This window comes from Cebus imitator, unplaced genomic scaffold, assembly GCF_001604975.1.
Source record: "Cebus imitator isolate Cc_AM_T3 unplaced genomic scaffold, Cebus_imitator-1.0 Scaffold843, whole genome shotgun sequence".
Lineage (NCBI taxonomy): Eukaryota > Metazoa > Chordata > Mammalia > Primates > Cebidae > Cebus > Cebus imitator.
The window spans coordinates 198,568-212,227 of record NW_016108158.1 but is presented as its reverse complement, the minus strand read 5'-3'; the positions used below and the strand labels follow the sequence as shown (position 1 = coordinate 212,227).

Here is a 13,660-nt window from a genome sequence, read left to right as displayed (position 1 = left end):
TGCCCCTGGATGTTGGGATTTGAGGGGAGCTGCCCCTGGATGGTGGGATTTAGGGGGAGTTGCCCCTGGATGTTGGGATTTGAGGGGAGCTGCCCTGGGATATTGGGATTTGAGGGGAGTTGCCCCTGGATGTTGGGATTTGAGGGGAGTTGCCCCTGCATCGTGGGATGTAAGGGGAGCTGCTCCTGGATGGTGGGATTGGAGGGGAGTCACCCCTGAGTGGTGAGATTTCAGAGGAGTTGCCTCTGGCGTCTTTTATTTTTGTCCCCATTTTCTACATTGGTGTGCCTAATTTCATGATGAGAAAATAAAGAGAAAGGCAAGGTTGCAAAGTAGCTCCAGATGAGAAAGGAGAAGAGAGGTGTCTGAAAGCATGTGGGCATGGAGAATAAAAATTCCAGGAGAAGGTGGATATTTTTAATATTCATGAAGATGGAAACTGAATAGCGGAAGTCAAGGGCAACAGGTGTATCAGATTCCTGCATTGACCAGATGCTCACCAGGCAGCCCCCTTACCTCCCGAGGAGGACGATGGTGGTGTGAGCATGGAAGGCAGGCTTGCCTGGCATCTGAGCACCTGTGGTCCGCATGAGATCTGCCCAAAGGAGGGATGCATGATGTTTTCTAGGGCCGTTAAAAAGGGGGAGATGGGATTTTGGATGCCCAAGACAATGGTGACTTTTATAGGGGATCGTGGGGCTTGTGCTGGGCCTTTAGTTGTGGTGCCTGGTCAGGGGAGATGCCCATGCTGTACTTGTCTTCACTGAGTCCTAGTGCAGCTGCCCACAGGCCTGGCCAAGGTGTTGGAGAAAGGCTCTGGAAAGGAGAAATTAGCCCTGTCTTGGGCAGAGATGTGCCTTGGAGTCTGACATCTACATGGTGGGTGGTCTGGGACCCACATCTAGAATCTTCCAAATGCCCCTGTCTCTCCTGCCTGTGAAACACCCCGCTCTTCTCTTAAAGGTATAACTTCCCATGTTTGGGTTACAAAGGTTCGCTTATCTTATTAAGGAGTTCCTAATCCTAGTTCAGCTTTCCTTCAGGTTTTCTGGATGAATGACCTCAAATGCTCCCCTTGTAGCTCCATTGTGATCACCTGGTTGTCTGAGGGAGGTTCGTATCTAACATTCCTACCTTCCTAACAACCCCTGCAGTGCACACAGAATACCTCTAGCATGAACAGTGTGAGGGTTCCACCTGCCTTTTGACCATGAAGGAGACAGACAGGGAGGCTGTTGCGACAGCAGTGCAGAGGGTTGCTGGGATGCTGCAGCGCCCGGACCAGCTGGACAAGGTGGAGCAGTACCGCAGGAGAGAAGCGCGGAAGAAGGCCTCCGTGGAGGCCAGACTGAAGGTGAGCAGAGAGATCACGGCCACTGCCCCACTCCCAGGCAGCACAGAGCCGTCTGTCTTGGGCTTCCAGTTCGCTGTGATGATTTTGCTGAACTAGCCTTTGTGGTGATGTGGGAGGAGGCAGAGCTGGGCTTTCTTGAGCAGTTACTTTCAGCAGTGTATTACCAGTCAGTAGCTTTGCTTAGAAGACAGTGCGAATGGTGAAAACACCCAAAGGAATATCCTTTTAAATATCCTGAGGCTGGGCGCAGTGGCTCATGCCTGTAATCCCAGCACTTTATGAGGCTGAGGCAGGTGGATCACCTGAGGTCAGGAGTTCAAGACCAGCCTGGCCGACATGGTGAAGCCCCATCTCTACAAAAATACAAAAAATTAGCTGGCATGATAGCAGGTGCCTGTAATCCCAGCTACTCTGGAGGCTGAGGCAGGAGAATCGTTTGAACCCAGGAGGCAGAGATTGCAGTGAGCCTTGATTGCACTCCAGCCTGGGCAACAGAGCAAGACTACCTCTCAAAAAACAGCACCCTGAAAGTGTCTACTGTTTTCAAACAACACTGTTAAGAGTGAGAAGTCTTATTTAAAGCACTTCTACAGACACCACTAGAGGGCGTTTTGTTCCCGTCATTTTAACTCACGTTTAATACAGAACAGATCTGAAGCTCAGGTTCTGGTTTTGTGTGGGTCAGCCGTCCTGGGGCCAAGAGTGGTCCTGGCTGAACAGCAGGAGCCCCTTCCCCGAGCCAGTGAAGTCCTGATCGTTCTCTCTGCCTCGATAAGACCTTTTAGGAAAGTAGGGTTCCTGGGAGAGCATGGGTGGCATTCTTCTGAAGGTACCGTAGCAGGCCACGGCCCAGGGCGTCCTTCTGCAGGTACCATAGCTGGCCACAGCCCAGGGCAGGCCCGTGGTGCCGTCCAGTATCACCAGGTGTAGGGCTCGATGAGGAGTGGCGTGAAGTTTTCTCATCAAAGCTTTAAAATACATCATTGTTTTGTTCCCAGACAGCAATGAAAAGAAAAAGTTACAGTGTGAATGAATCAGATCCTTGTTAATTTTATTCTCTTTTGTGAGTGTTGGCTACTTCCCGCTACTTCATGGCTCTTCTCTGAGCTGGATCCTGTGGGGAAGATGTGTGATTCAGGAGGCTGCCTGTGGCTGCCACTGGCCCTGCTCACCTGTGCGGCGTCTCTCCTCAGGCCGCCATCCAGTCGCAGTTGGACGGGGTGCGCACGGGCCTCAGCCAGCTCCACAATGCCCTGAATGATGTCAAAGACATCCAGCAGTCACTGGCAGACGTCAGCAAGGACTGGAGGCAGAGCATCAACACCATCGAGAGCCTCAAGGACGTCAAGGACGCCGTGGTGCAGCACAGCCAGCTCGCTGCGGCCGTGGAGAACCTCAAGAACATCTTCTCAGGTACCAGGCAGACGCTCAATGCACATGCCCACACTCACACCTATCTCTGCATGACCTGCTGAAAGCTCTGTGTGCCGGGTTCTTTGCAGCCCAAGCTGTAGACCACTAGACAGTAAGGGTGATTCTTGTCTGCTCAGCGTTTTGTTTTGAACGTGGATGGAAGTGGTCGGCGGAGCAGGTCAAGGCTGGGAGGAGGCTTGCAGTGCTGTGTCAGGACAGGCCCAGCAGCAGCTGCCTGGCAAGCACAGTGTTGAGGGAGTCCCAGTCTGAGTGTCGTTCCTTCAGCTGCGATGTGGCTGTTAGACTCTGCGTGCGGTACAATGAAGGTGCTGCAGCCCATGCTTAAAAGGAGCTGTGGGAGAAGCCACCCCGTACTTGCGACAGAGCCAGCAGATCCCAGAGCAGAAGGGAAGAGGCGAGCAGTGGTTCCCAGGTGGGAGGAGACGCCTGTGCGCAGGCCAGGGCAGGCCTGGGGCTCACCGCCATGGGGGAGTGACCCTTTCGGTTTTCTCCCTGACCACCTCAGGTAGAGGGATGCCAAGGGCCCAGTAACCTGTCCCTGGACGGTGCCAGCTGGCCCCGGGTGGTGGCTCCCAGCATTCGTGTTCAGTCTCCATGCACTTGCTGTGATGGGAGCTGCTTCCGCATCCTCCTCCCTGTCCTCCCCTTGGTGTCTGCTGTGTCAGGGTCAGCAGCATCCTTCAAGTCCCCAACTTAGAAGCCTCAGCATGATCTGGTTCCTTCCCTTCCTTTGTCCCTGTCTCTGGTCTGTTGGCAAGTTCTTCCTGTTCTTCTACCAAACATCTCTGCCCTGATGTCCCCAGCCATCATGTGCCCCAGCTCACACTCCACACTGGCTGGGCTGTATCGCCTGTGGTGCTGCTCGGCTCCCGAGGTCACGTGTGAGTTGGCGCAGTTCTCCCCGGCTGCCCACAGTGCACTTGGTAACCCCGTGTCCTGTCTACCCCACCCCCTTCATTGCTGAGCACCTTGTCCCATTGCTCTGCGCGTGCCCTTCTTCCAGGCCATGATCCATAGGGTCACACGGGGGGCTGTGGTCCATGTCTCTCTCTTTTTTTTTTGTTTTTGAGACAGAGTCTGGCTCTGTCAGCAGGCTAGAGTGCAATGGTGCCATCTCGGCTCACTGCAACCTCCGCCTCCGGTTCAAGTGATTCTCCTGCCTCAGCCTCCCGGGTGGCTGGGACTATGGGCACATGCTACCATGCTCAGCTAATTTTTGTATTTTTAGCAGAGATAAGGTTTCACCATGCTGGCCAGGATGGTCCCCATCTCATGACCTCATGATCTTCCCACCTCGGTCTCCCAAAGTGCTGTGCTAGGATTACAGACATGAGCCACCGTGCCCAGCCCGTGGTCCGTGTCTCTTTGTGCACGCCCACCACAAATGCCACAGTGCTGCCAACTCCGAAAGCAGCTCTTCTTGGTTACTGTGGACAGCCTGGAACTGGAACAAAGTCCTCTTGATGGAGTCCCCTTGGCGATGGTCTCTGGCGCCTTTCTAGTTAATTTCCTCTTATTTCCTGTTGGCTGGCTACATTTCCTTCTGATCTTGTAAAACTAATGCCTAATGACCAAAAAGGTACATTCCTGGGATTAATTTATCCACAGCAGTTGAAAGTAGTTTCCTTTCCTTGATAAACAAAGGCGCCTATGTTGTATGCATGTTTTTTGTTATGGATAAATTTTCATTGGGCAGATGTGGTTTGGTTCCCTTCAGACTTGTCTCATTGCCTATAATTCAGTAATGCTATGTACACAGCTCCCGTCCCCCATTTTTTATTGTGATAAAATGCACACACACAATTTGCCATCTTAACTGTTTTTAAGTGTTGGGTTGGGTACTATTAAGAACATTCGTACTGTTGAGCAGCCGTTGCCACATCTATCTTCAGAACCTCTTCATCTTGCTGACATGAAAATCTATACCCATTAAACGCGGACCTCACACCCCCCACCCCAGCTCCTGGTCCCCGCCGTTCTGCTTTTGTCTCTGTGAATTGGATGACTCTGGAGACCTCATATAAGTGGCCTCACACATTATCTGTCTTTTTGTAACATGCTTATTTCACTCCCCAGCGTCCTCAGGTTCTTCCATGCTGTAGTGTTATAGGATTTCCTTCACTTTTCAGGCTGAATCATTTTCCATTGTATGGATGGACCACATTTTGCCTACCTATTGGTCTGTTGGTGGACACTTGAGTAGCTTCCGTGTTTTAGCTATTGTGAATGATGCTGCAGTGAACCTGTGTGTACAGATAGTTTGCTTTCCTTTCTTTCTGGTACATGCACACAAGTGTAATTGCTGGGCTGCATGGTAATTTTATGTTGACACCTGCAAGCAACTGCCAGACTGTTTCCTCCAGTGGCTGCACCATTTGACATTTTTCCACCAGTAGTGTGGAAGGCTTCTGATGAGTCTGCATTTTCATTCTTCTAAGTTTTTAAAAATTTCTTTTATGTTTCCTTTTTTGCCTCATTAATCGTTTAAGAGTATGTTGTCTAATTTTCACAAATTTGTGAATTTTACAGTTTTTCTTCTGATACTGATTTCTAACTTCATCTGTTGAGTTTGGATACTTTGTATGATATCTCTCTTTTAAAACTCTGAGTCTTAATTTGAGGCCTAATACATGGTCTGCCCTGAAGAATCGTCCCATGTGCACTTGAGAATAGCATGTATTCTGTTGTTGTTGGGTGTTCTTTCTATGTCTGTTCAATCTAGTTGGTTCGTTGCATTGTTCAAGTCCTTTCTTCCTTGTTTAGCTTGTTCTGTCCATGATTGAGAGGGAGATATTGAAGCCTCCAACTATTACGGAACTCTGTGTTTCTCCCTTCCATTCTATCAGTTTTTGCCTCATATGTTTAGATGGTCTGTTAGTAAATGCAGTAATATTTACAATTGTTACATCTTCTTGATGAACCTTCTATTAATAATTATGGCCTTCTTTCTTGCTAGTTTTTAAAATTTAAAGCCTCTTTTGTATTTATTAGTATAACCACTCCTGTTCTCTTATGGTTATTATTTATATGAAATATCTTTTTCCACCCTTTTACTTTCAACCTGTTTGTGTCTTTGGCTCTAATGGCAGTCTCTGGTGAACATGCAGATTGAATCATGTTTTCTCTATTTTTAAAATCTATTTTGCCCACCTCTTTTGATTGAAGAGTTTAATTGATTTTGGCCACCTCTTTTGGTTGAAGAGTTTAATTAATTTTGCTGACCTCTTTTGATTGAAGAGTTTAATTAATTTTGTCTACGTCTTTTGATTGAAGAGTTTTATTAATTTTGCCTACCTCTTTTGATTCAAGAGTTTACATTAAGTGATTACTGATAAGAAGGGACTTCTGTCATTTTCCTGTTTTCTATATGCCATATAACATTTTTGTCTCTTTTTTCTGCATTTCATTTTTTTGTTCTTTTGATTATTTTAATAGTAAACATTTTAATTCTCTTCTTGTTTCTTTTGTGTATATTCTATAGCTATTTTCTTTGTGCCTACCATAAAGATTACATTTAACATCTAATATTATATCACTTCAATTTGAGTTTATATCAACTTAACTTCAGTAACATACAAAAACTGTCCATATACGGCTTTGTCTCCACTCCCTTTGGGTTGTTCATTTCACAAAATTACATCTTTATACATTGTGTGTCCAGAAACATAGATTAATAATTGTTTTATTAATGCATTAGTTTTTAAGAATTATGTAGAAAGCAATGTGGAGTTAGACTGCATAGTGACGGTATTACCAGCGTTTAGACTACTTTTTAATATATTAGCTTCTTTTTTATTTGCCCCTTTTAACCAGAAAAATATTAGTCTCTTAAGTCACGTAGAACACAGAGAGATGAGTTAAAAATTGAAGTTTTAATAATACTAGGTTTTATGATTGTCCATGGATTTACCTTTAGTGAGACCTTTACTTCTTCACATGGCTTTGACTTGCTCTCTAGAACTCTTTCTTTTCAACCAGTGGGTCTCATTTAAGCATTTCTTGCAGGGCAGATCTTGTGGTAACAAGCTTTTCAGCTTTTGTTTATTTGGGAATGTCGCTCTTAATATCGCTCTCACTTTTGAATGACAGTTTTGCTAGATGTAAGGTTCTTGGTTGACAGTATTTTTCTTTTAGTACTTTCAATATGTCATCCCTCTGCCTCTAGCCTCCAGAGTTTCTGGTGAGAAGTCTGATCTGCTCCAAATCTTATTTAGGAGCCCTTGTTTCTGACAAGTTGCTCCTTTCCAAATTCTTTCAAGAGTTTGATTATGTTGTATCTTACTGCAGATCTCTTTGAGTTCCTCTTGCTTGGAGGTCATTGAGCTTCTTGGATCTTCATATTCATGTCTTTCATCAAATGTGAGGAGTTTTCAGCTATTATTTCTTCAAATAACGTGTTGCCCATTTATCTCTTCTCCTTCTAAAAGTCCCACTAAGCATATGTCGGCCTGTTTGATGGTGTCCACAAGGTCCCTGAGGCTGTGTTCACTTTCCTTCAATCTTTTCTCTTTCTGTTCCTGATACTTGATATTTCCCATTGTCCTGTCTTCACATTCACTGATTCTTTCTTGCACTGTGCAACTCTGCCTTTGAATCCCTCTAGTGAATTTTTCATTTCATTTATTGTACCTTTCTGTTCATATTTTCTTTTTGATTTCTTTTTGGATTTTCTGTGTCATTATTGGTATTTCCATTTTGTTCATACATGTTTCTTTCTTCACATCTTTTAGTTCCTTAAGCATCTTTAAATAGTTGTTTTAAAGTCTTTGTCTAGTAGATCTGCCATCAGATCTTTTACAGGGACAGTTTCTTATGTTTTCCTTTGAATGGGCCACACTTTCTTCTTTTCTTGTGTGTCTTTTGATTTTTTTATTTCTGAAAAATGGACACTTGAATCAAATAACATGATAACTCTGGAAATCAGATTCTTTCCCCTCCCCAGGTTATGCTGATTTTTGTTTCTTAGTTGTTGTAGGCTCTCTGTGCCAAGGCTTGGCCTGAGGTGTAAACTTAAAGGTCATCTCAAGTCTTTTCTGAGCCGGTGCCTTTGCCTGGGCATGCATTGGTCACTTCCTAATTTTTCCTGTATATGCAGTTACTTTTGAATGTCTTTATTCATGAAGATCTGGCCTTCAAAAAGTGGGAAAAGTGAAGGGGGTGGTGAAGACCTTGACCCTTTAAGTTCCCTGGAACTGCGTGGGGAGAGAGGAGGGGCCTATGAACAGCTCACCTCTTTGCAGCTCTGTGAGGTGGTGGTTGGTGGTGGTAGTAGTGGTGGAAGGTGGTGGTGGTTGGTGGTGAGTGGTGGTGATTGTTTATGTTGCCATGTTGTGCCTTTTCTCTGCTGTTTTCCCAGAATGATGTGTGCAGGCAGACTGTTATGTGCTGGTGGTTAGTGGTTGATGGTTGTTGGTGGTGGTAGTGGTGGTGATTGGTGGTGGTGGTTGGTGGTAGTGAAGGCTGGTGGTTGTTGGCGGTGGGTGGTTGTTGGTGATGGTTGTAGGTTGGTTTTTGGTTGTGGTGGTGATTGGTGGTGGTGGTTGATAGTGGTTGTGGGTGGTGGGTAGTGGTGCTGGTTGTTGGTTGTTGGTTGTTGGTGGTGATGGTGGTGATTGGTGGTGGGTGGTGGTGGTGGTGGTGGGTGGTCATGCTGGTGGTGGTGATTTTTTATGTTTCTATCTTGTGCCTTTTCTCTGCTGTCTCCCCAGAATGCTGCATGCAGGCAGCCTGTTATGTGGTGGTGATGGTGGTTGGTGGTGGTGGTTGGCAGATGGTTGTTTATGTTGCCGTCTTGTGCCTTTCCCCTAGTGCCTGAGATTGTGAGGGAGACCCAGGACCTAATTGAACAAGGGGCTCTCCTGCAAGCCCACCGGAAGCTGATGGACCTGGAATGTTCCCGGGATGGGCTGATGTACGAGCAGTACCGCATGGACAGTGGGAACACACGTGACATGACCCTCATCCACGGCTACTTCGGCAGTACGCAGGGGCTGTCTGATGAGCTGGCTAAGCAGCTGTGGATGGTGCTGCAGAGGTCACTGGTCACTGTCCGCCGTGACCCCACCTTGCTGGTCTCGGTTGTCAGGATCATTGAAAGGGAAGAAAAAATCGACAGGCGTATACTTGACCGGAAAAAGCAAACTGGCTTTGTTCCTCCTGGGAGGCCCAAGAATTGGAAGGAGAAAATGTTCGCCATCTTGGAGAGAACTGTGACCACCAGAATTGAGGGCACACAGGCAGACACCAGGGAGTCTGACAAGATGTGGCTCGTCCGCCACCTGGAGATTATAAGGAAGTACGTCCTGGATGACCTCATTGTCGCCAAAAACCTGATGGTTCAGTGCTTTCCTCCTCACTATGAGATCTTCAAAAACCTCCTGAGCATGTACCACCAAGCCCTGAGCACACGGATGCAGGAGCTGGCGTCGGAAGACCTGGAAGCCAATGAGATTGTGAGCCTCTTGACGTGGGTCCTAAACACCTACACAAGGTAAGCCACCCTGGCACCTATACTGGCTTTTAGGTGGAAGCTGTGTGTGAGAGGGGTCAGCAGTCGCTTGCCAGAGAGCCAGCCATGGGCTTTGCTCTGTGCAGGTGCTCCATGCCCATGGCCTCAGTTTTGGCCCAGGAGAGTCTTCTTTGTGGTCCGTGTGCTGGCGCCCAGCCTCTGGTGTGTGAACACTGTTGTTTTTGGGTGGTGTCCCTGCTCTTGGCCTGCAGTCCTGAGGAACTTGACAGGGTGCAGTTCCGGGCTGGGCGTGTTTCCTGTGCTCCCCGTGTGCTGACTTGCTTCCTCACGGTGACGCCCTGAGGTGCCTGTGTCGTTACCCGTTTTACAGGTGACGACACGTAGTCCCAGGCAGGGCTGGGACTGGCACATGGCCACCCAGCTGGAGAGGAGACCACATCACCCTGCCACCCGCCCAGGTTCCAGCAACCAGGGTTTGGTTTCTTTTCACGAGTATGCTATAGCAGTTAATCTTCCAAAAATAAACAGTTACAAGTCTAGATAGTTCTAGAAAACTCCATCCTCCATTTTATGTCGTAGCAGTAGACTTTGTCACTTCACTAAGGGAACATGAACCACTTTGTGCACAGATTAATTTGAAGTGGTGTTTAAAAATGGTGCAGTGGTGGGGTTATTCCAAAAGTCTTTAGGATTAGGTAGCTGAAATGAAAATTTAATTTTCCAACATGGATGGAAAATAATATTAAATAATGTTTTGGAATTTCTTCTCTTTTTTTCTTGCCCATCTTGTGGCACCATGCAGAAATTAAATAAACCTCTTTTTTTTTTTTTTTTTTTTAGCAGTAAGGTGTATTTTTGTGTGTTTTGTGTGTTTGCTGGTAGCTGTTTGTTATAGAGAATTTGCATTTCCGTACAGAAGCACAGAAGAGAAAGGAAGCCCTGCAGAGAATGGTCACCAGGGCTCTTTGTGCACAGCCCTGGGCTCACCTCCCCCCACGACCGCTAATCCTCGTGGCTGCCGTGTCTGGCGTGTGTCAGCAGTGCCATGAGGCAGGAGACAGGGGATAGAGAATGTGCCCAGGTCACATGGCAAACGAGTGGGAAGCTGGATTCCAGTCCCGTCCCTGTGCCCTTGCCAGGCTGTGGCCACTAGACCGGGCTGTGCGTGTGTGCACCTTGCACAGATTGTGTCTTGATTTTGTCTTTCCACGTTGTGTTTTTCTATCCTCAGGGATTCTCTGACAGCTTCATGCTGGGCTCATGAGTTCTGTTGCCCCAGCCTTCTCAGCCGAGGTTGAAGTGTTCACTAAAAACATTCACACGTGGAATTGAGGTTCTTGGGCAATAATCCAGATTACATAAAAGTCTTTTAAAATGCAGAATTTCAGGAAGCACTTTTTCACTCAGGAAGATCTCAGATTTCTTATAGATAGTGTAATGGCCCTTAACCTAAGACAGGGCCAACTGAGGCTGCTTGGTGTCCCATTGGGTGCCCCAGAAAAATAGGTGAAAAATACAGAGGAGGCTCTGACAGCCTTCCTGTCCTCTCCTTTTATTCAGTGTTATTCTGAGAATGTATTTAGGGAACATAGCATGAGGCATGTGAATTTTCTGAGTGGTCAAACCTTGGACTTAAAACTTTTTAATTTTTGTGGGTACATAGTACGTGTATCAAACTGTAGACTTTAAAGAACCCAACCTCATACACAGATACTAGCTTTTTAATGAAAACGTTTCCTGAAATGTAGCGCTATTTCCTGCCACCTGGACAGCAGACGGGACGTAGTTTTGCCTGTTCTTGTCGACGCGTTTTTATCAGTAACGTCCTATATTCTGCGTTCATCACCATCCTCTGCAGAGCATGGTGATGCTGACTGCAGTGGCTTGTTTCCAAATTACAGCACACCTGCCCTCCACACTCAAGGGGGATGGATTCTAGGACCTCCCGTGGCTACCGGAATCCTCTGAAGCTCAAGTCCCTTTGATACAAGAAAGGGTGTAGTGTTTGCATGTAACCTGGCACTGTCTCCTCCATGCTTTAAATCATTTCTAGATTACTTAGAAAACTGAATACAATGTAAATGCTGTGAAAATAGTTGTTGTACTATAATTTTTGAAATTTTTATTATTTTTTATTGTTGTTTTTCCTGAATATTTTCAGTCTGTGCTTGTTTGAGTCCGTGGACGTGGCACCCATGGCTGTGGAGGCCGGCTGTGCTAGTCATCGTTTTGACTGAGCACATTTGTTTATTCAGCGCCTCCTGTTTGCCAGGCCCTGCCTTGGCTCTGGAGGCACGGTGAACAGAACACACGTCTTCCCCACGGGGAACGCTCTAACGCATTTGAACCCCAGCACCTTGTGAAGCTGGCACAGCAGGGTGAGGCTGGGGTTGGAGGGCCTCACGTGGTCTCGGAGCTGGGAGGTGATGCCACAGAGGTGCCAAAGCCCTCAGCCCCTGCCCTGCACTTTCCCCTGAGCCGTGGACCAGCTGTGACCAAGAGGTCTCCAGGGTGGGTGGCAGGTGGACATTCGTGGGTCAAGAGAAACCGCTTCCACACACTTGGGCATGCTCTGCTGTGTCCGTCGTGGTTTGCCACTCACGTTCCTGGTTCTGCTGTAGCACGGAGATGATGAGGAATGTGGAGCTGGCCCCGGAAGTGGACGTCGGCACCCTGGAGCCTTTGCTTTCTCCACACGTGGTCTCTGAGCTGCTTGACACCTACATGTCCACGCTTACTGTGAGTAGGGCTGGCCTGCGTGCCACAGGCCACCGTGCTGGTTATATGAGTAAATGGGCCTGGCAGCAGGCGGCGGGCAGGGTGAGAAATGCCTTAGCCTGGACTTCCTAGGGTGCGTTGCTCAGCTGCTCCGTTTGCTAGTGGAGGAGAGTGTCCTTCTCTGGGCCTGGATCGGAAGCTTGTTCCTGCTGAAGGCATGAGCCTGTGCCATCCTCTGCAGGCCGGCCAGGGCCCAGGACGTCTGAACCGTGTGTGGTGGCACCTACCAGGCTTTTGGCTCTGAGTCCCAGGGTCGGGGGGTCAGTCAAGGACCAAAGGGCAAGTCCGGTTGAGAGGAGGAGGTCAGCAGGGTCTGCCTTTTAGACAGGGGTGGGCCCACACAGCAAAGCAGCATTGTACCAGAATGCCGAGGTGTCCTCAGGAGCTGGGGAGGGAGCCCTGCTTTCTCCTGGGACGTGAGCTGCTGAGGTTACTGAGTTTGGGAACAGGGAACAAGCCTGACCCAACTGACTGGACCTGGTCAGCCTGATTCTCTGTGCACTTGGGACTCAACAGCCTTGTCCTCCAGCATTAGTTGTGGCCATAGAGTGTCTAGTTTCTTCTCCCTCTTTATCTGTACCAAGAGTTCCAGTTAAATCTGGGCAAGCTGCTGTGGGCATTGCCTTCCATGGGGGTGGCTCATGGGTCCCTGCTCTGGAGTCCTCGTTTGCGAATGAGGACTCTGGTGCCCTGTGTATGGTTTGTGCAGCTGTGCAGGCAGCCAAGCAGGCGATTGGCGTGACCCACAGGTGCCTGCTCTCCCCTCCTCTCCCCTCTTCTCCATGATGCCCAACTTCCTTTAGTCAAACATCATCGCCTGGCTGCGGAAAGCGCTGGAGACAGACAAGAAAGACTGGGTGAAAGAGACGGAGCCAGAAGCTGACCAGGACGGGTACTACCAGACCACACTCCCTGCCATTGTCTTCCAGGTACCACCGCAGGGGTTGGCACAGTTCCATTTCCTAGGTGGATAGTGGGACCGTAGGTTTTACAAAATGATCTTCATCCGCAGAATGTGGGAAACATATCGAGAGCCCTGCCTGGTGCATCTAGGTTGTCTCCTGTCTTGGTCTCGTTCCTTCTGGAGCTGCAGAAACCTGGGATCATACTTACCAAATAGTTTTGCCCAAGGCCACTTTACTTTTCTGACCTAGACTTTATGGGTTTGGCCTAGAGCCTAATCGTATGGTATTTATGTGCGACTTTCAAATGAGAGTTTGGTTCATGTCCAGGATTTGTCATAAAAATGGCACATTATTGAGTCTAATCAGGTGGATTTGGGGAGCGTCCATTAGCTTCTTTTTTATTTTTTTTGAGACTGAGTCTCACTCCATTGCCCAGGCTGAAGTGCACTAGCACAATGTCAGCTCACTGCAACCTCCATCTCCCGGTTCAAGGCATCTATTAGCTTTCTAAGTTGCTTTCCTGTTCATCGGTCAGGGTTCTAAGTGTTAGACCTACCTGCATTCTTACCACGGATTCACTTTCCCGTGCCCGAGCCTCACTAGGCGTTACACCCACACACGTTCTTATGATGGATTCACTTTCCCGTGCCCGAGCCTCACTAGGCGTTACACCCACGCACGTTCTTAGCACGGATTCACTTTCCAGTGCCCGAGCCTCAC

At 48.0% G+C, this 13,660-nt stretch overlaps 1 protein-coding gene across 3 annotated transcripts in view; it reads left to right on the top strand.

Annotated features, from left to right (window-relative positions):
* Nucleotides 1-13,660, top strand: part of EXOC3 (exocyst complex component 3) — a 26,985-nt gene that overhangs the window by 2,857 nt on the left and 10,468 nt on the right. For all 3 annotated transcript variants that reach the window (XM_017520498.2, XM_017520497.2, XM_037735571.1), the window contains exons 2-6: nt 1,155-1,354; nt 2,548-2,767; nt 8,597-9,278; nt 11,879-11,996; nt 12,839-12,964. In XM_017520498.2, the coding sequence (XP_017375987.1) occupies nt 1,211-1,354; nt 2,548-2,767; nt 8,597-9,278; nt 11,879-11,996; nt 12,839-12,964 (1,290 nt within the window). In that variant the 5' untranslated portion in view covers nt 1,155-1,210. The remainder of the gene's footprint in view (nt 1-1,154; nt 1,355-2,547; nt 2,768-8,596; nt 9,279-11,878; nt 11,997-12,838; nt 12,965-13,660) is intronic.